At 38.5% G+C, this 19,708-nt stretch overlaps 1 protein-coding gene across 5 annotated transcripts in view; it reads left to right on the top strand.

Annotated features, from left to right (window-relative positions):
- kcnn3 (potassium intermediate/small conductance calcium-activated channel, subfamily N, member 3) overlaps positions 1-19,708 on the top strand; it is a 103,893-nt gene that overhangs the window by 73,116 nt on the left and 11,069 nt on the right. For all 5 annotated transcript variants that reach the window (XR_007945465.1, XM_022199472.2, XM_051956953.1 and 2 more), the window contains exons 8-9: positions 13,662-13,789; positions 18,284-18,353. Coding sequence is in view for 4 of the 5 variants with exons in the window: in XM_022199472.2 (XP_022055164.2) it covers positions 13,662-13,789; positions 18,284-18,353 (198 nt within the window). In the remaining variant the exon portion in view is untranslated. The remainder of the gene's footprint in view (positions 1-13,661; positions 13,790-18,283; positions 18,354-19,708) is intronic.

The following is a 19,708-nucleotide window of genomic DNA, read 5'->3' as shown; positions in this document are numbered from 1 at the left end:
TGTGGTGTGAAAAATTAGAAATGAAAAAATTCACAAAAAGTGACTTCAAAACTCTGTTTGGAAAGATTTAGTCTTCCAAGAATGAATGAGAATTTGTAGAGGAGTGCAGTGAAAGCAAAAGCTGCATTTTGAAAAAGCTTTTAAAGATGGCTAAATACGTTCATTTTTTATTTTTTTCTTGATGGCATTGAGATCAGGCTGTGCAGAGATTTGTGCTGCTCATTTAAACAGTCAAACTAATTAGTCGTGTTGCCTCAGGTGGTGGAAACAAAAGCAAGACAACAGAGGAGCCGTTTCAGTTTTTTCTGTCGCTGAAATGTTTACATACGACTGATTTTCTTTCTTTTTTTAATGTTTCTTGCTCAGACCTGTTGTGTAATTTAGTGCAGGTTTTTGTCACTTTAATATAGATTTCTTAATGTTTAAAAATTCTCCAAAAATCAACTGTCGGCAGTAACAATATTTAATGAAAAACAAAAAATTCTGCAATTCTTTCTGCAACTAGGAAACTATGAGGGACTCGACTGCAACCCACAGTCATGCAATAACAATTCAGAGTGTTTTCAGGTTGAACTGCAGGCAGTGTTTCCACTAATCAAACCTGGTGGATTACAAAAATGGTCAGAAATGACTGAAAAACGGTTAAAAAGATGTCTAGTAGGGCATAAACTTGCCCAGAATGATTAAAACAATATTTGGAATTACTCAAAACTTGTCAAAAATGACCATGAGAGGAAAATCAAAGCGACTGGATGAATAAAATAAATGCAGCATGGTTCAGAAACGGTGAACAGAGGAGGAAGTTGTCTTTTCATATCAAGCATAAAAAAAATGGATGTTTAAGCTTATTTTCTAAGCTTCACGTCACAACCTTGATGCTCCGACGACATTTTGTGCAGCCCCTCTGATGCTGATTGCATTTTTATCCAAAGAATAAAAGATCATTCCCTAAAAACTTTAAGCCAAATGTCAGCGTCAAACCGGTAAATCAGAATCTTAACAAAGCTGCTCATCAAGTCGGGGAGGCGTCGATTCGTTTAGCACAATGCGACGTGCTGCTCGCTGACATTTCCTTCAAAGGGGTCCGCGCTTTCTGCATCTGTAGGCTAATTGTCTCTTGCCCTCTATCGCTGAGAGAGCAACGATTGAAGCCGCTGTGTGCACATTGATTTACACGGCCGAGGCCATTATCTGCCATATCGTCGAAACAAGAGAATACAATCAGCCGAAGCCTGCCGATGAATAATGCAACCATCGACTCCTGTATCGTATGTGCAAATAGACAAGAGGAGGGGAAAAAAGAAGCACACACAGCGGCTCTCCACGTCAGGCAGACGCTGCCTCATTCCCTTTGAAGGATTAACAAGAATGTCAATTAAATGCCAAAGAGGGGAGCTCTCAGCTGATCCGAACCACAGTCGTTGCGTAATGCCGGGTGTGGTCGTCCAGCAGTAACTTTCCCTCATTTCTTCACCGTGGAGCTTCTTCTTGATGCTCACTTTAAAATGTTGTTCACTTTGCATCATCTGAGCGCGTCTTTCAGGTCTCAGATGTCAGGTTGGAGTCTCACGCAGAGATTTAAAAGCATCGGTCAGAGTTCAGGGCGTTGGGTTCGTTTCCGTGCAGTCGAGTAAAGCCTCCGCCTTTGATAGGATTAGCGCAGATGGTAATTAATAAGAGTCCGGTGTGTGTGCGAGGTGTGAAGAGCTCATGTTTGATGTCAGGACTATCTGTCTAAAGTGTTGGATGTGCATCTTAACCTCTTAATGCTGATCGTCGAGAATCGTACCGCTTTCATTAATTCTGCAGCCGAGTTATGGATCCATTCCCCCAATGCCTGTTAGTGCATATTCAGTACGTACCTAGGAACCTTTTGCAAGCACTGGTTTCTTGTAGGACCAGTCGGAGTGGGACATAAATTATTACGCCGCCAAGAAACGTGGCGGAGTTGTGTGGATGATTGGCGTTGGTTTGTGTCTGTCTGTTAGTAAACGATACTCAAAAACGAAACAACAGATTTCAATGAAATTTTCAGGGAAGGTCAGAAATGACACGAGGACAGAGTGATTCATTCTTCGTTGTTTCGTCATTACGTCACAACTGATTACGTGGAACTAGGTTGTGAGCGCCACTATAAGACGGCTTTGTTTACATTCAACGGTTGTACATGACCTTGGATTGTGTTACATCACTAACTTTTTGCGCTTCATTATGACTCCCAAGCGTAAGTCAGACTCTTCTGATGGCAGTGCTTCAGAGAGAAGTGAAATTAGATATAATTGAATGCTGAGTTGCAAAAACAGTGCAACATATTCTGTTATCTTTTCTAAAATGACTCATACATGCATGAAAGTCGTTGCTATTCATGACTTTTCCGAAGAACCGATTGATATCGTGATGCAAATAAGGATTTTGTTTAAATTCTTGCCGGAGTTCCGAACGTACGGCAAAAATAGACTTCCGACACAAGTCGAGGACCGTCTGTAATTGTAAATAAATTCAGCTGTTAAAGGAGAGGTATTGGTTTAATTCAGAGCGCTGCAGGAAATTCCATCTGGTCAGAAAATCACCCAGAACATTCACAGACTGAACTCAGGTCTGAAAAAGAAAGCATTACGAGCTCTCTGCAGTGGTGTCTCCTTCATATTTGATGGCACACATGTTGTCACTTACAGTATAGAAGAGACGTGAGCAGCTTGGCTTAAATGTCAGATGATTCAGCTTCGCGTCGCCTTACAGTAATTCCATTTCTCCTGAGCTGAGCAGCTAGATATTCTGCTTGTGTAAAAACTGAAGAAAATAAAGGAAAACATTGTCGAAAATACACCTCATACGTCTGTCTACATTTACAGTATACAGAAGTGAGTGCAGCGCTATGCAACGTTGCTTAAATGTTGAATGATGACTCAGTAATCAGATTACTTCTGATTTAAACAGTAGGGTATTTGCTTTGATGTCAAATTAAAAACAAACAGTTTCGATTAATTGTAGGAAAAACACAGCACGCCCCATAGTTGGAAACTAAGGGAATAAAAGTCATTATTCCAATTTTTTTTTTACTACTTCATATGTCCACCTTTATGTTAGATGACAGACTCAATCCTATTCTGCATGGATGATGCCAAATTGGGTATTTTCCATTTCCTCTTTGCTTGATGGGTTGTGTTGCTCTACCTTTCAAATACCCCAAGGATGTTCTGTTGGATTCAAGTCAGGTCAAATACTCGTCAAGGTCGTAGTTTCCTTCTGTGATTTAGTTCTTTGGATGGTTCTCCTGCTGGAATATTCCTCTTCTTTTCAGCTTCTGGTCAGCCAATATTTTGGTTTATCCACAAAAATTCATCTATAAATGCCATTTCCCCACATCTTTTGGTTTCATTCAGCCCCATATCATCATTACTTCCACCTCTGTGCTTCACTGTCAGGACCATGCATCCGCTGTGGTAGTCCTGGTCAGGTTCACACCAAACATCTGAAACTCCATCTGAGCCCAGCAAATTCATCTTCATCTGACCAAAGAATGTTCTACCAACACCCATCAGGCTTCTTTTTCATGTTCTTCAGCAAACTTTCATTTGCACATTTTGGTCTGAACAGCAACTGGATTTTTTTTCTTGTCCTCCGTCCATAGAGGTTGATGTTGTGAAGTGGTTCTTCATGCTGTCTGAGCTTCACACTAACTCTGGTTTTCCATTGATAACCCCCTGTATGAAGTCTGAAGCAGCTGCCGTCTGTTTTTCACACAGCTGGAGTGTGAAGTAGTTCCCTGTCTGTGCAGTCATTTTAAGAGCTCTGATTAGTGGTTACTATGACTCTTTCTGTACCTCCTGATTACTGCCGACTCTATGGTTGATGCTTCCTGGATTATTTAACATCTTTGTGAAGTCTCAAATCCGATTTTTTTTTTTCACTTCCTCTGTTCAGTTAATTTCCCATGTGGAGCCATGATGCATACATGGACACAGTCCATATGTCCAAAACTGAGAAACTGCTGCTTTTAACATGATGAAAAAAATCAAGAGCAGCTTATTTATGAGCATGAGTGAACCAAAACTGTTTTCCGTTTGGCTTATTGTTAATAGTTTAAACTTATAGAATCATTTCTCACAGTCCTACATTCCTGAGACAAAAGAGCTTCCTAGAAATTAGATCATAAGGACCTTCAGCCGAGCTCAGATTCCATAAGTTCACCAAAGAGCATCTTTAAAACCAAAACTTCCTACTTAAGAAACCCTTAAATTCTCTATTCTTGACCGTTCTTGTATAACGGACACGTCTCGTTACTAAAGTATATACAGTGGTCAGCCTGAACTGGAAACACGTCAGCAATTTTGCTTCTCTATAAATAATACACATGTAAGCAGTCGATAACATAATAGATGATTGGCAATATAAATAAATGATACTAAAGAGCTTACAATTGATTTTACTGATGCAGCCTTCCTGTATAATTTTGCATGTGGAGATGGAGACATAAGTCCAGTATTGAAAGCTCATTTTATGGCCAATTTGTAGTTTTTATTCCGCGGCCTTCTAAAGTATTTGTTTTTGATTATTGATGAGAGAAAATGCTCCAACGTTCAACTTAGAAATCATGCAGTCACTGTACGGTGATATAGTTTTGAACTACAATTAAAGCTGCAAGCAGCGTAGGTCATGTTCTTGTATCCTTGCATGTTCACCAGGTAGCTCTGGGACTATGGCCTTTTTGATGGCGACCTATCAAAACTATCCACCAGGTGGCGCTGTCAGTGTGAATGTATATGAGCCTAGGTATGTTATCAGGACCGAGCTATGCTCACACATGTAAAACCTGAGGCAAATTGGATTATGTACAGGCTAGTTAGACAGCACTTCCTGTTTCATGGTGGCCCATCCACCAGGTGGCGTCCTCTCTATGTGTGTATTTTGGTCTACAGAATTCAATCAGTGCCAGACTCTGATCACATGTAAAGTTTGAGGCAGATTTGAGCATGTACAAGCTAGTTTGACTGCACTTCCTGTTTCATGGTGAATTGTCAAAATTCTGCCAACCGCCATTTCCACGCCCTCAGACTTATGTGGAATATTTGGCAGTTTTTAATCACCCATACCTGGAGTACATACTGGCCAAGTTTCAGCCTCTGTTGGGGTTACCCTGTTTGAATTTATGGCTTTTTAAAACTGTGCAAAATTGGTCCAAAATATGACACGTAATTCAAAATGGCTGACTTCCTGTTGTGCTTTAGATATGGTTGTCAATCACATTTTTGTGCGTCTTGACGAGCTCTTATGCCAACTAGATTTCATAGCTGTAGGTGGCACATCCTGGTTGTAGGCCTGTTTGCAATTTTCCAGGTGGTGCTATTGAGCCATTCTTTCGTATACGGTAAAGGTTCATTTACCGTCTGTTTCTGAGCTCCGTCGCTTATGGATGTTTCTGTGACGTTACACTGCAGACGTGTACTCTTCTTCCAGGCCGGTTAATTCAGAAGTCCCAGTGGCATATTCAGAGCTTTGCCCTCCCTGAATATTCAGAATGCACTCTGGGCTGAGTCCAAGGAGGAGGTGCTGCAGCGCCTTCCAATGTTTACACCACTGGCCACATGGGAGCAATCGAACCCCCGGAAGATTTCTAGTAAAGCTCGCTTCCACTCCACGCCATAAAAATAAGTCTTCTTTCTGCAGCCTCTTAATTTGAGCCAGATGGATCGTCATTAGCGCCTTGTGTCGGTGACAGAAATGAATCTGACACGGCGGGAATGGGTTTACACATTTTATGGCTCGAGCACCGAACGGTGTGAAGACCCTCTTGAAACCCTTGGGTTTATTATTTTCATTCTTCGTCTGTCTTTTGAATCGCAGTTTTCAAGGCCTAAAAATACTGTAAAACACGTGAAACTTTGCACACACATCAGGACCGGTGAAAAATATGATATTTTTGGTGAACTGCATAGGTGTGAGCCAAAATAGCTCCATAGCGCCACCTGGAAAAGTCTATGAAAAGCTATGAAATTTGGTAGACATAAGTAATTCGTCAAAACTCACGATAATGTAATTGACAACCATACCTAAAACACAACAGGAAGTCAGACATTTTGTGTTATGTGTCATATTTTGGACCAATTTTTCTGCAAAGCTATAAAATGTAACAGGTTAACCCCTACAGAGTTAAAATTTGGCCAGGATGTACACCAGACATGGGTGATAAAAAGTTCTCAAAATGCTCCAGAAAAGGCCATCAACAAGACAATAGGCCGAAATACACTCTGTTGCAGCGCCACCTGGTGGACATGTTGGGATTCATTGACCAGCAAGGATGTGAGGACCCAACCAATGCTGCTTGTAGCTTTATTTCTTAACCTGCTTTATCTTGCTTTTTCAAACGTCCGCTTATGTTGCGGGTCAAATTGACCTATTTTAAAGTTAAAAAAAAAATCTGAAAAAGAATTGTTGCAAGTATTTTGTCAGAAATTAAACATCTTCTGTTAGATTTAATAGACATAATCAACATATAAAAATGAAAATTCACATATTCACCTTGAACAGAATAGGTGTCAGATTTATGAGCATGAATAGAAAGGAAAAAAAATCTCAATAAAAAACATTTCATGTAAATCTATTAGAAATGATAAACTGAGGCATGATATTGTTGAAATTGCACAGATGATATCTTGATCTGTGTGAGGTAAAGAACACCAGAGCACTAGATATTGATAGAAATGGTTACTAATGGAGTTAACAATGAGATTTAAACAATGTTTCTGGGATTCTTTGGTTTCAGACACTTTTAGATAATTAAGCGTGACCCCGAGGTTGAACATTGTTGGGGTTCCTGAGAAACAAAGCCACCAGGAGGGTTAAACCTCGGCTCTGTGATTTTCTGTTTTGTGTGCATGGATGCATGTTGTGGGTCCTGTCTCTTCCTTTTGTCATCATGAGGGTGGAGGAGGTGGGGGTCAGAGCAGGTGAGGCCACGTGTCACAGCTGCACATGTATGATGGAGGCTGTTGCCATGGTAATCGATCTGTTTGTTTGCGTTTCCAGATCTCCGAGAAAAGCACCTCGGCTGCTAATTGCATGCGCAGGTCATTAAGCCCTTGAGCCCGAAGGTTATTTTTGTTTCTTTTTTTTTTCTAATTTTGTTACCTTGGCCATAAACATCCCCGTGTTCCCGCGGTAACAGCTGTGTGGACAGAATGAGCAACCTTCAGCTCAGATTTGGAGAGTTTTTAAATCAAATAAGTGTCCTTGTCACCAGGACAGTTTGACGCTTGAAGGACTCCAACAAAAAGCAAAGAAGAAATGCCTCTTTCAGTTTCTATACTGTATATTAGAGAGTAATTTTCAGCCGGTCAACTTTGGAAAGAGCTACTTGAGGAGATCGGGCTGCACATTTAGTGTTCTACTACTTTATTCTGACTGGTTCAGGTTTGATTTAAGCTAGCTAAAGATAGAGATATGTTGAATTATAATTAGTGAGGATTTGACTATAAATATCTGAAGCTGGAATTAGAACTATTCAGAATGAATATTCAAAATTGTAGAAATCTGCAATGAGAAAAAAAAATGGTAAGAGTTGGCATTTGTCCTAGAAGAGCAAGGATGTTTCTTTTTACAGAGAGTAATTGCATTACAGATATCTGCACTACATCTCTGGTCTAGATTGTAAATCAGTTAAGACATCTTGACATCATCTTGACCTGTCTTTAAATGAAAAAAATCTCAGACAAGATTAAGTGAAAATGTGTTTGATCTGGAGCACCACACCATCAGTAAATAACAAGTCAGTGACACTATTAAGACACAAGTTTCAAAAACAAAGACATCAATGCACCAAAGTGCAAAAAGAAAAGGATATTAATGCATAAAAACCTCAAAAACATGATTATTGATGCTCAAACGTTGCAAATACCTGGATATTAAAGCACAAAAGCACCAAAACCTAAATACTACTGCATCAAAGTGCAGATAAATGGCCTTTAATGCATAACAATGTTTAATACCCTAAATAATAAATCACAAAAGTTGCCAAAACATGAATAATAATGCACAGAAATCTCAAAAACTATATACTGAAGCATAAACTTCTCAAAAATCTGAATATTTACACACAAAAGTGTAAATAAACATGGACAGTAATGCAAAATATGTCAAGAACCTGGGTCTTAATGCAAAAAAATGCAAGAAATGTGTATATTCACACATTTAATTCTCAAAAAACTGATTATTAGTGCACCAAAGTGTTAAAAAATCTGGATATTATGGCCAAAAAAGCACCAAAACCTGAATGCTAATGCACCAAAGTGCAGAAAAATGTCCTTAACTGCATAACAGATGTATCTTTAAATAAAAAACCTCAGACAAGATTTAGTAAAAATGCGTTTAATTCCGAGGCGAGACCTTGAGTTTGATCTTGAGAGCCACATCACCAGTGAATCACAACAAGTCAGCGACACCGTTAGGAACTGGACCTCCACCAGATTCCATGCAGCAGAAATGCAGCACAAATGCTTCATCTATTTTAGTCACCGCGGCAGCAGACGGGCTGCTCGGTGTTTGTGCCACAGTTGGCAACCTTTAAAACATGGTCCCGGTTGGGTTTTTCTAAGAGATACAAGGTTGTACAAGTCTGTGCCTCTAGGGTGGAAGGAGTTGAAGTCTTCTTAGGTTAGAAGGTCAAGAACATGTGTCTGGAAGTCTCAATTGGTCTGAAAACCAAACAGGAAAGATCCTTTTTTCCAGCATAAATGTGTTTTTTTTAGTTAATAATTCCAGTATTTAAACATTCAAGTCTTTGCTTATTAAAAAATGCGCTCAAACTGGAGTTATTTTCATCAGAAGGCTCCGTGACGTCTTTAAAGTATCTCTATTTGTGCTGATTGATTTATACACATCCACAGCGTTTCACAGGCTGCTCGGCATGCTGGGATGTGGGAACTCCTTGCCGTAACAGATTTCTCATGTACCTGCCATAAGGTGAGCCGTGCAGGGGACCAACCAGAGCAGATCTTTGACCCAAACCGACCAGATGGTCTCGACACGGAGGCCTCAGAAGCGGCCATATGCTGCTGTTTGGTTTCTCACGGAGCGCTCACGTCGAGTCTTTCACTTTTTGTTAATGGAGTCGCCGTCTTTGCCGCAGTTTGGACATTTATTCCCGGAGGGGGAGAGAAAATAAAATAAAGGGGGATCGTTTATCATCTTTCACTCACCCTGCAGTGATTAATCAGCTGATAAACAGAGTTTGACAGATTGGTGTTCAGACGGCCTGCAGATATGGACGCTGCTGAAAGAGCTGTTTGGTAACGGGACTGAGATTAAAACCACAGCAACCGAGTTTGATCCAAGCAAAGTTAACTCTGAACTGACTTTAAGACTGAATATTATTAATAATCATAAACTTTGATAGAGCACTTTCTAAATGCTAGTTAATTCTGAACTGTAGACTGAATATTAATAATTATCTTTGTTTATACTGTACAGCATTTCCCAAAATGTTTGTTGGAAATCAGTGAAAAAATCAGAACACTCAAAAACTATTTGTTGTAGTTTTTGGAGCATGTCAAATGTAAAGAGGCTAAAACACACTGGAAACCAGTTAAGACATTAAAAACATACTGAGAACCGTTAAAAAGAGGTTGAAACTTACTGGGAATCACTAAAAAGAGTTTAAAAAATACTGGGAGCCTGTTTAAAGAGACTGAAATATACTAGGAACCAGTTTAAGGAAGCAGAGACTTTCTGGGAACCATTAACCCTTACAAGGCCATGTTATTTTATATATACATATATATACATGTACAGCCGTATTTCTGGAGAAGTACATATACTAAAACATATACTGAAACCACCTAATCCATAAAAATATCGATCAAGTCTTGCGAGGTCGCGTTGTTGTAGACGTTCGCCATATTGAATTTCGGCCGGTACGTAGCACAGATAAGAGCTTCATAATTGCGGCTTCGTTATAACGGCTCATACGGCTTTATCGTTTGAAATAAGCAAATTTGGGGCCAATGTTTATATCTCACCAAACATACGAGTATGTGCATATTTTATGTAATTAGCAATCATAAACAAGTCACACGTGTTGAGCCGAGAATGTTCGGTTTTGGCTGCTTGTACGAGTAACCGTGAACCGAGTATACTCTGTCCCGGCTTTTTAAGGGTTAAAAAGAGTTTGAAACTTACTGGGAATCAGTTTAAAGTGACTATAACATACTGGGAGACAGCTGATTACTATTTTTTGGTCCAGGTCGTGAGGTTGCTGCAGTGTTTTCCGGCATGATGGCTGTAAAATCATCTCCATGTTTTAAAAGTCAAGTGGATCATATTTTTTAAACTGTTTTTAAGATGATGAAGCTCAAAACTCAGATTCAAAGCAGGTTCTTACCTCAAACTCCAGCCCTACGTTGACATCCAAATCATGTCAAGGCGTGCAAATTTAGCAGACGTATGTAACGCTTTAGATTACAGCCCACAACGTATGAAGTTCTGTTGTGATATTTGGTGTATTACTGTCGTATGTAGCAGACAGTAGATGATCCGTGAACACAGTCAGAGTGCAGTGAGGCTGAGCAGTTTTTCAGATGTGCTCTTTACATTTTTGACATTTTAATTTAATGCAGACCAGAACCACAACCTCAAAAAAATAACACGTTGTCATTGAATACCTCTCTGACAGTTCAATTAAACCAGGATTGAAGCTAATATCATTCACAAGTGGATATTCTTTTGAAAAAAACTCTTTGTACAATAAGAAAAGATCTTTTTAGAGCAGAAAACACCTGACAAAGAAAAAGGTATTAGTTCACACTGATCCAAATTTCTAGACACATGTCAAAGGGAAACGCCTACAGTCTGCATCCACACTTTGTTCGGGAACTATATTATAATTTATCTTGAATTGTTGCCCTCTTATTCCATAAATTCACATCGTCTTCCTGCATATATGTAGCGATATTAAAGATGGCACCATGAATAAGTAATTCCTCTGTAGGTTTCAGGCTGTAATCTAAAGCATTTATAAGATTAACATTCTGTATTTGAATATTTTAACAGTAAACACGCTGTGTGAAAGTAATTATTAACAAATCTGTCATGAAGCCTGACTGCTAGCATGAAGAATTAGCTGCATGACAACAGCCTTAGCTTTTGTTTTCAGCATCACCCCTTAATATCTTAAAACAAACAGATGTTAAATAAACAGGCCTAAAAATCCACATCTTTTCAGATAACTGCTAGTATAGTTTAGCTACTATACTAGTATAACTCATTTGTAATTGCTGGGTCCTTATTCCATAATTTCACATCTTGCTCCACAGTATTAGTACACAGTACTAAAGATTACACCATAACTTGGAGTAATTCCTCTGTATATTGCAGGCTGTGATCTAAAGCATTTATGGGATTTACATTTAAGGCCGAAATTATTCACACCCTGTCAAATCCAAGGAATTCTCTTTTTTTTTTTTTTTTTTTTTTTAGTTAAGCATCAGTCATTTTATTTTGGACAGTTTTGAGTTTTTATCACCCTCTAAAGATGTTAACACTTTTTATCTTCAACGACAACAGCCATGATTTTTTAGTTTTCAACATCACCCCAATATCTTAAATCTATGACAGATTTGAAATGAACAGCCTAAACATCCACCCTTTATCAAATAACTGCCGTATAATTTATCTATAAGATCCTGAACTGTTGCGTCTTTGTTCCATGACTTCAAATCTTGTTCCTCAGTATTTATCCACCGTTAGCACTAAAGATTACACCATAACTCTGGAGTAATTCCTCTGTACGCCGCAGCCTAAGCATTTATGTGATTTACATTCTGTGTTTGAATATTTCAGCACTAAACAAGCAGTATGAAAGTACTTATTAATACGTCTGTCATAAATCCTGACTGCTAGCGAGGAGTTAGCAGTGCAGCAGCAGCCGTATATGTCATGTATAGATTAGCTCTTTTTGGTTTGACTTCCTCTGTCATTGAAAACACATCTGCAGGCCCACAGCCTCCTACTCTCTTCATCTGCAGCCAGCAGCATGCGTGTGTGTGTGCATGTGTGTGCATGTGTGTGTGTGTAGGCGTGTATGTGAGCGAACAGTCCTTGACTGCGGTGGATGGGTGCTGATTAGCCGAGCTGCCGGGATCTTTTGTGCTCCTCAGACGGGGGTATAATTGTTCTTTGTTCAGTGCTCAGCATCTCTTTGAAGTCTCTCATTCAATTTATGTCCTCACAGATTCTCCCTCCTTCTCCGTGGTTTCCTCCTCGCTGCTCTTCGCTGGGTGTCAGACCCCTGGGGTTGTAATTGCGTGGCAACATATAGAAACGAGAACGTATATGTCACAGGCGAAATTAGAATCCAGGCAGATTTAAATCCGCCTAGGCAGAATTAGAATTTGATTTCGCCTAGGCTAGATTGAAATTTGAAGGGTTTTGAATATGATATGCTCTGTTAATGTAATTATTTGTTTTCCTTAACATTATGTACCTTGAAATTTGGTTTTAGATACAAGGTAAATAATTACTTCAGAAGTAATGTCAACTTTTGTCCTCAACACTTGGCAAAATAAACAGGGAAAAAATTATGTTGTCAAAGTAGTTTCTGGGTTGTTTTTTTTTCATATACTGTATACCAAAATCCTGTTAGAGGGTTAGGGCTATTCTTTCTAATAAACAGGCAACTGATATATCAAGATTGAAATCCGTACAACAACCATGGTAGGATTTTGGTAGAACATGGTAGAATCAAATTCTAATTCTGCCAAGGCGGATTCTAAATCTGCCTGGATTCTAATTTGGCCTGTGACATATACATGAGACTCTCAGCAGCTGATATGGAGATCAGTGAATGTAAAGAATCCTGATCCGAGTCCACTGACAGTGAGGTTTAAAGAGACTGAAACATACAAATTATTATGTTTTTGCACCAGTTAGGAATGCAATATATTTTTTAATGAATTATTTACTCTTATTTTGTTTTGCTGTTGCTGGCATTTTCATCTGTGCAGGGACTACAGTTGGAAACTAGCTTTATAGCTAAAACTGGTACATTTACAGAAATGTTGATTAATGTGCACTCTCCCTGTTCAAATAAACTAATAAAAAAATAAATAAATAAATAAAAATATAGAGGAACGTTTAATTACTGATAAATATTAATGTCCTTTTGAAAACAGCCATGGTGACAAATTCTGCATTTTTTTCGATATATTTTGCAGAAAAACTGAATCTTGCATGTCACATTCAGATAATCCAAACTAGAAGCAGCTGAAGCTTCTGTCTGACTGATAAAATGTAGAAAAACACCATCCAGCATCACTACGCGGCTGTTTCTCTATGCGGGCATGAGAACGTCTCTGACTGCCAGTTTAAGAGCAGCGCTGATTGTTTCTTTCAGCTGTTGTCGTAATTAAAATTGAAGATGGCCGCTTTTAATGAACTGAATCGCTCCATGTGCCGGAGACGTAGCGTAGAAAGAAGTGTGGAGGGAGAGACTCCTGTCGGTTCTCATTGCCAACCTCTCCGAGGACAGAGCCGTGCACGTGAAAAGCATCGGCAAGCGAGACAAAGAGGAAGGATGCCGTTTTATTCTCTTTGCAGGGAGACAATGGAGAACCTGTTGCCTGCTCCTGGGCTACCTGTTGCTAACAATAACGTGTGTTTTTCTGCTGCAGATAAAGAACGCAGCGGCCAACGTGCTGAGGGAGACCTGGCTCATCTACAAACACACCAAGCTGATGAAGAAGATCGACCACTCCAGAGTCCGCAAACACCAGCGGAAGTTCTTGCAGGCCATACACCAGTGAGAGCATGACACACACACACACACACACACACACACATACGCGTTTGTACTTCTATCTTAGTGAGGACATCCATAAGCGTAATGCATTTCCTAGAGCCTTACCCTAACCTTAACCATCACAACTGATTGCCTAAACTTAATCCTTACCCTAACCCTAACCAAACCTCAATTCATACCTGTTCTCTAAAAATAAGTCTTCACCCTCAAACATGGCTGTTTCAAAGTGAGGACCGGCCAAAATGTCCTCACTTTGTAAAAAATGTCCTCACTTTGATAGTTAAATGCAGAAATTGGTCCTCACAATGTAGCAAGTACAAGAACACAAACACACACACACACACCTGTTTTCAGGACATGTCAGGACTTACGACAAGGATGTGAAAAATGGGTACATGCTTTCCCAAGGTCCGGGGCTGAAACATACTGGGAATCAGTTTAAATGGACAAAAACAAACTGGGAACCAGTATGCCACATACCAAATAAGTCTGGAGTTCCCTCTAAAATGACATTTTCTCTTGCCCCACCTCCCTGATGACCAAACTAAATCTCAATAAAACCGTTACAATTAAATTTAAATCTTCTTTTTTATTTTTTCATTGTCTCTTGTAATTGTGGGAACATTTTTTTAAATCAAAATAACATTTTAAATTATTATTATGCATGGAACATGTGTCCCACAACAACCTTGTTAATGACGTTTTTGTCTTTTGTGTCTCGATTTTGTTGTTTTATGTCTCGTTTTTGTCATTTTGTGTCCCGCTTCTGTCGTTTTGTCTCTCATTTTTGTTGTTTTGTCTAGTTTTTGTCGTTTAATGTCTTTTGTGGGGTTTTTTGTCTCGCTCTTGTCTTGTTTTTGTCATTTTGTGTGGTGTTTTTGTCTCGCTCGTCTTGTTTTTGTGGTTTTGTGTCTCATTTCTGTCATTTTGTGTCTTGTTTTTGTGGTTTTCTGTCTTCTTTTTGTCGTTTACACCATCAAACAGTTTTCCTAAAGAATGTGTAGAGCAAAGCTATGTCCTCTCTTCCATTTTCCATATTTTCATCTCATTGTCAGCCTTGATTGAACGTCTCACTCTACCTCATATTATCAGGATCAGACTCATTCTTTTTCCTGTTTTCCATCAGTCAGTTTGTCCTCTTGGTCAGCAGTAACAGCTAGCTAAATATCTAGCTGCTACTGCTGAGAAAAAGATCACATTAGCATGGATTAGAGTAGGGTTAGCAAACAAGACAGAAAACATGGAATAAAAATGCTACCATTGATGTGGAAGCTGAACCAATCAAGCCTTTGATACTTTATTACCTGTTACTGATCAATATGGAGCAGAAAACTGTAGAAGAGAAGGTTTATTTTTCTAGCACTTTGAAGCCCAAATGTCCTTCAGTTGTGGAATGATCCATGTATTGGTCAAACCTTATTCTAATGGTACAAATAAGGACGTTGTCTTTAAGTTCCTGCGTTCCATACATCAGTGAGAGCACGACACACGCACTGAGCTGATGAATCCTTTGAAATCAGCTGTGCTTTCAGTCCACCCACGGCGTTTGAATCAACGCTGATCGTCAGATAAAATGCATGAATCCCTGCAAACACACTCAGTGATTCATCATCCACTGAAGGGCAGGTTCACTCCAGGAAATACAGCTGTGGCTCTGAATAATGGCAGCGCTGTGTACTATCAAACATCTCCAGCAGAAGAGACGACGATAAATACTCATTTATTACATTTTGTCTCGTTAATCTGGATTAAGAGATTTTTATAGACAGAAAATGTGGTTCAAGTAGTTCATCTGTCTTCACTTCCTAATAACGGAGGAGCCGCCGCCGGGTTTTGTTTTCTGAAAACACAGATTAGGCTTTGAGTTCAGGAATAATTACTGTATTGTGTTTTCAGAGGCGGACCGGTTCTGTTTTTAATTGGACTTGAAGTAAGGTGATTTATTGTGTTTTATCTAATTGAGTTTATTTCCCTGCAGGCCTTAATTCCCCTGAAGTTTTCTTAATAATAACTACTCTTTACTCCAGAGGTTTGACACTGCAAAAGAAAAAGAGAGGGAAAAAAAGCAACTCAAGTGCAAAAAAAAAATATTTTTATGATGTGGTCATTTCTCATTATTTTACAATAATGTTAATTCTGTTTATTCTAAAGGATTTTTAATTTTTGATTAATGAAGAATATTTATATGTATAAGAACCTTAAATGTACCTTCAGTACACTAGTATAAAAGAGACAATTTATATTAAAAATATAATGAAAATTTTTCAAAAAGGCAAAAGTGACCATCTCACAAAAACACAGAATAATATTTACTTATACAAGCTTTGAAATTACTCCAAAAAAGTAAGTATTACTGCAAAAAATCATTAAATGAATAAAAATAAATAAAAACACAGTTTAAGACGGTTTACAGTCATATTTTTCATAAATATCATGAAGTTTCTCGGCTTGATTTTACATGAGATCATCTGTGTTTTTCAGCTTTTTATGTGTAATGAAGGATATTTGTATGTAAAACCTGAGAAATTATGTGTAATATGTAATAATAATATAAATATAATGATACAGACAATGGCAAATAAAAAAATTCACACAAAGAGAGCTGGGTTTGTTTTCTGAGCGTACAGATGATATCAGACACACTGGAGAAATTAACCCTTGTGCCGTCCTCCGGGTCAAATTGACCCGTTTTAAAATCTGAAAATGTGGGGGAAATATCAGTTTTTACAGTGAAACTTCTGATGTCCACATTTTCAACATTTTTGGGAAATTTTTGAACATTTTTTGGTGGATAAAGAAATGTTTGAAAAAAAGTTTCTTTAAGAACATTCACAAAAAAAATCAACCAAAATCCAGCGAGTTTCGCTGGATTTTGGTTGATTTTTTTTGTGAATGTTCTTAAAGAAAATATTAGAAGTTATACTGATATATATGTAATCACTTCAGATATTTCTAGGATTTTTTTAAAAAGATTTTTATTTATTTTTAAAAAATATTCGTAAGAATTTTCTTGCCAAATTTGGGGGATTTTTTTTAATAAAACTTTTGAGGGAAACTTTTAATGAATTATTGGAATTTTCTGTCTGAAGGTTTAGCTAATTGTCAGAGATTTGGGGAATATTTTTGCTGAATATTTTTGGATTTTTTTTGGACAAGGAAACAACATTTTTTGGTGCCCGTAGATGAAGACAGCAGGAGGGTTTAGTAACATCTCATAAAAATACAATATTGTTCCTTAATTAAAATGCACTTTCTAGCCTTAATTTTATTTGCAGTCATGTGTATTTTTGACGCTTTTATTGTGTAATGAAGGATATTTACATGTGTAAAAACTGTTGTATTGAAAATGCTCGTAGATATGATCCACTGATAACGTATAATTACAAACAAAAATGTTGAAATAATGAGCAAGATGTCTTATTTATCAAATTTATGTAAATCTCAGAACCAATCATTCTTTTTATGTTAATTGTCTCTAAATTTATATAAATTTACAAGTAGATTTACACTACTCAAAAAAATTAGTTTCTTATTTTAAAGATGCAAATATTTGAGAAATTATGATAAATTTCAACGTGCTGTGATGCAGAAATTCTTTAAACCCTTTAAGACCTGCCACTGTGCAAATCTGCCAGGACATACATTTTTACATAATGTAGGGCAATTTTTTTGGAGTATTTTTGTTCGCTTTACATTAATACAACCCTTATATCCCAAGTTTTAATAATATTTACTGATTTATGTCTTAATTACTGCAATAAGTTGCTTGAAAGTACAATAAGTTTTCAAAATACAGAAATAGCAAAGCTGTTTCCTTTAAATCTGTAAACGTAAAAGAGTTGTACAACATCCCGTGGTCTTGTTTCCAAAGATTTCTGTTATGTGGGCTTTATTGTGTGTTTTTACAAACCCATCACTGCAACAAAAAAGCGCTCCGAGACCTGGTGAACGTGTGAAATGTTAGTAGAACTCCCCAGACTTTCTAAGCAAAAAGAATTACTGATCGATCTTATGTGGTTTCAAATCTACCGCCGATCACAAATGAATATGCGTATCTGTGTAGGGTTAAATAACAGCTACAGGTTTTTAAATTCCATGTTGCATTAAATGTGTAAATTCAGTGAGAATGTGAGTGCACACGTGTGTCGGTGTGTGTGAGTGTCTTTCCACTGTCACACACACACACACACACACGTACACGCTGTGAATTCTAGTTTTTTTTTTTCATATTTAAAATATAGAAAAGCCTCTAAAATCCCAGCCTTTCCCTCCACAGAGCAGCTGTATTTTCACCTTCATGACCAAATCACAGGGTTTGTGAGCACACGGCGTGCCGGCTGTTTGTACAAATCCAGATAGAAAACGGAGCTGAACCCAGCAAGGTGACCGCTGCTGCTGTCTGGACCCGCAGGGATTAACTCCGGACCGAGTATTTAGAGTATTTCCAGCTGGGTATTTGTGTATTTTTACTTCTCTGTGTGTGTGTGTTTGCAGATTACGCAGCGTGAAGATGGAGCAGAGGAAGCTCAGCGATCAGGCCAACACGCTGGTGGACCTGTCAAAGGTGAGATCATGCGTGTGCGCACGGGCTTCAGCTAAAAAAAAAGTAAAAAATTAAAAAATCGCAGAGGCATTCCTCCGTTTCCGCGCTGACCTGCCCGTTTCCGTAGCTTCGCGTCGCCTAGCAACCGGAACAAGTGTTAAAGCGGGGATGACTGAGCGAGGAGGAAACGCGGGGAGGGAGGGCGGCGCTCGTGTTTTTCTGTTGGCGTGTGGTGTTTGAGTGAGAATGTGAGCGCACACGTGTGTCGGTGTGTGTGAGTGTGTCTTTCCACAGTCACACACACACACACACACACACACACACACACACACACACACACACACACGTACATGCTGTGAGTGAGACTTGAATAGGAGACAAAGATTGAGCGAGGGTGTGTGCGTAGTTGTGTCATTGCCTTTAGCACCAAATATTTTGCAATTATGCCATCCTCCATCTCAATTGGCCACTTGTGCGTTTGCCATGGTTACGGAGACCGGGATGTGCACGGCAGGAACACTCTGCTGCTTTCCTTTCATTCTCCCTCTCGTTCTTTCTTCACAGCGTTACAATGCCCGGGTTCTTTTGTCATTCTAACTTCTGCTCCTCGTGGATGTTTTTTTTCTTCTTCTTTTTGTCGCCGTCCTCCCAAAGCTTTACCCCGTTTCCTCTTTGATTTTAGAGCCTTTCGCTGTCCTTCTGCTCGCTCTTTTTATTCAGCACCAGCATTTTTTTTAAAAACATTTGTCAACCCTCTGATCCCCAAAACCAGCCGCAGGTTTGAAAAACACGTCGTCCTTGTAAGAAATCGCCAGAATTACAGCATTCGTGACGCAAGAAACATCGAAAACATAGGAAAATGTAACTAAATCTAAGCTGGAAATTGTCATATTTCATCAAAATCTTTTTTTTTTTTGCTTATCCTATTTAGAAATTCACTAGAAATGAACCAGATTGTGGAAAAAAACTTTCAGAACCCCAAAACCTGTTCACAGGTTTGAAAAGCACGTCATCCTTGTAAGAAATCACCCAAATTACAGCATTTATGACAGCAAGAAACATCAGAAATGTGAGAAAACGGAACTAAATCTAAGCTTGAAATTGTAGTATTTAATCAGTCACTTATTTTTTGCACGTCTTAAATCAAAAATTCACTAGAAATAATCCAGATTGCAACAACAACAACAAAAAAAACCCTTCAGAACCATAAAACCTGTTCACTGGTTTGAAAAACACGTCATGCTTGTAAGAAATCGCCAGAATCACAGCAACAAACAATATAAACTTGAGATTTTTTCAATTTCTGTAAAATACAGTACCAGTTACTTTAACTTTACATTGCAGTGAAAAGTAAGCCCACAGTGGGTTAAAATGTG

This window comes from Acanthochromis polyacanthus, chromosome 12 (assembly GCF_021347895.1).
Source record: "Acanthochromis polyacanthus isolate Apoly-LR-REF ecotype Palm Island chromosome 12, KAUST_Apoly_ChrSc, whole genome shotgun sequence".
Taxonomy (NCBI): domain Eukaryota; kingdom Metazoa; phylum Chordata; class Actinopteri; family Pomacentridae; genus Acanthochromis; species Acanthochromis polyacanthus.
The sequence above is the reverse complement of the archived record's forward strand: the minus strand, read 5'-3'. Positions and strand labels throughout refer to the sequence as shown.